This window comes from Chrysochloris asiatica, unplaced genomic scaffold (genome assembly GCF_000296735.1).
Source record: "Chrysochloris asiatica unplaced genomic scaffold, ChrAsi1.0 scaffold00031, whole genome shotgun sequence".
NCBI lineage: Eukaryota > Metazoa > Chordata > Mammalia > Afrosoricida > Chrysochloridae > Chrysochloris > Chrysochloris asiatica.
In genome coordinates this window covers 19923098-19925189 of record NW_006408549.1, presented here as the reverse complement: position 1 = coordinate 19925189, position 2092 = coordinate 19923098, and the positions used below count along the sequence as shown (strand labels likewise).

Sequence of the window (2092 nt, the reverse complement as noted above, 5' to 3'; positions counted from 1 at the left end):
GCTCATCAGTGCTTAACAACAATAGGGTCACTATAAGTTGGAAGACTCAATGACACTTAACAACAATGCCAGTAAAGAAATAATAGATAATGATCATTTAGTTTGATTTTGAAATAAAGGAGGGGACAGCCACCACCACCATAGATTGAAGGGATATTCTTAGAACCAAATTCATGGCTTCTTTTCCTTCTTGGTGACTAGGCAATGTGGATAAAACTTAAATATGTTTTGACCTTCAAACCAGTAGATGAAAGGAAGAAGAAAGGTCTATTAAAATTAGGTTAATGAAGAGCAAGATGAAATTAAACAAGTTGCTGATAACTGCTGAAATCCAGAGGAAGAACATTACCATTGTCTGTCTCTATACTGGAACTTTTCTTAAGAAGCAAGCAGACAATAATAACTTTTTCTAATTTTATTTTCATGAAGCAGTTTGCACTGATTGGGTCACTGTCACAGTCTTGAATGCTATCAGTTAGCTACTGCTGAGATGCACCTGCAGGGTGTTCATGTCACTATTAAAAAGACATCAACAGATTTTTGACCAAGGTGCAAAAATAATTCAACGGTGGGAAGAAAGATTTTTAAGTAAATAGTGCTGTAACAATTAGACATCTATAGCAAGAAAAGTGAAGTTCAATCTAAACATCACACCTTATTAAAAAATTTACCCAAAATGAATGATAAACTTAAGTAACATGAAACTATAAAAATAAATAGTAAAAAAAAAATTTGAGTAGAAGGCTAAGCAGAATTAAATTAGATACCAAAAGCACATATTTTTACAAGGAAAAATTCATAAATTGCATCTCATAAAAAAAAAGCCCTTATTAAGAAGATGAAAAGACAAATTATAAAGTGGGAGAAACTGTCTGTAAACCATAAATCCCACAAAGGTCTACTATCTAGAATATGTAAAGAATTCTCAAATCTCAACAGTAGAATAAACTCCAAGCAATGAACTCCAAAAATGACATGAACAGACATTTCACAGAAAAGGATATAGAGATGTTCATCATCATTCGCAATTTTGTTCTTTTTAGGTACCATCAAGTTGGTTCTGACTCATAGTGACTCTGCACAAAAGAACAAAACCCTGCCCAGTCCTGGGCCATCTTCACAATTATGTTTGAGCCCATTGTTGATGTCACAATCATCTTTTTTACTGACCCTCCACTTTCCCTCACTAGCCATTAGGTTATACAAATTAAAATCACAATCTGATAGCACTACATACTTATCAATGGCTAAACAAAAATTAGCAATAGCACCAAATGCTAGGAAAGATGTGGAAAAACAAGGCCACAAATATTCCTGGTGAGAAGATATAACTACTCTGGAAAACAGTTTCTTATAAAACTAAACATGCAAATACCATATGATCTTGGAGCCCAGTGGCTCTATACTATGAGCACTGGACTGTGAATGACAAGGTTGGTGGTTTGAGCCTACCAGCAGCTCTGTGGGAGAAAACTAGGCTTTTTGCTCCCTCACAAATTTAAAGGCTCAGAAACGCTGTACAGGATCACTATGAGTTGGAATTGACTTGACAGTAGGAATTGTTAAGTTGACTTAACATCAACTACAATCATATGACCTAGTAATTACACCCTTGAGCACTTAGCCTAGAGAAATGAAAACTTATGTTTATACAAAAACTTGTACACAAATGTTCATAGTCTCTTTATTTGTAATAGTGAAAAACTTGAAACAATTAGATGTCCTTTAATGAAGAATGGTTAAATAAACCGTGGTATATCCCTACTATGGAATACTACTCAGCACTAAAAAGGAACGAAGTAAATTTTTTTTTTTTTTATTGTGAGTTGGGTGGAGGTTTAATGAGAAGATCATAAGTTTTACATTTGACATTTTGTTTCATCTCAATGATTGCAGTCCCCTCTGTGCAGTAACAGTGATCCCACTTTCTACCTGTTCTACCTGTGGTTCTATTTCCATTCCACCCATCTTCCCATCCTTTCTTAATTTTGTCCTTAGGTAAATGCTTCCTTTTTGATGTTAAATTATTGACTATTCCATGGTGAGTATACTTCACTAGTGTTGTCGCCCCCACATCTCTAAATACCACTTG

At 34.6% G+C, this 2092-nt stretch overlaps 1 protein-coding gene across 1 annotated transcript in view; it reads right to left on the bottom strand.

Annotated features, from left to right (window-relative positions):
- Positions 1-1968, bottom strand: part of CNGB3 (cyclic nucleotide gated channel beta 3) — a 166898-nt gene extending 164930 nt beyond the window's left edge. Inside the window, 1 exon segment of the mRNA XM_006878357.1 lies at positions 1933-1968. Coding sequence (XP_006878419.1) covers positions 1933-1968 — 36 coding nt within the window.
- Positions 1969-2092: the final 124 nt, after the last annotated feature.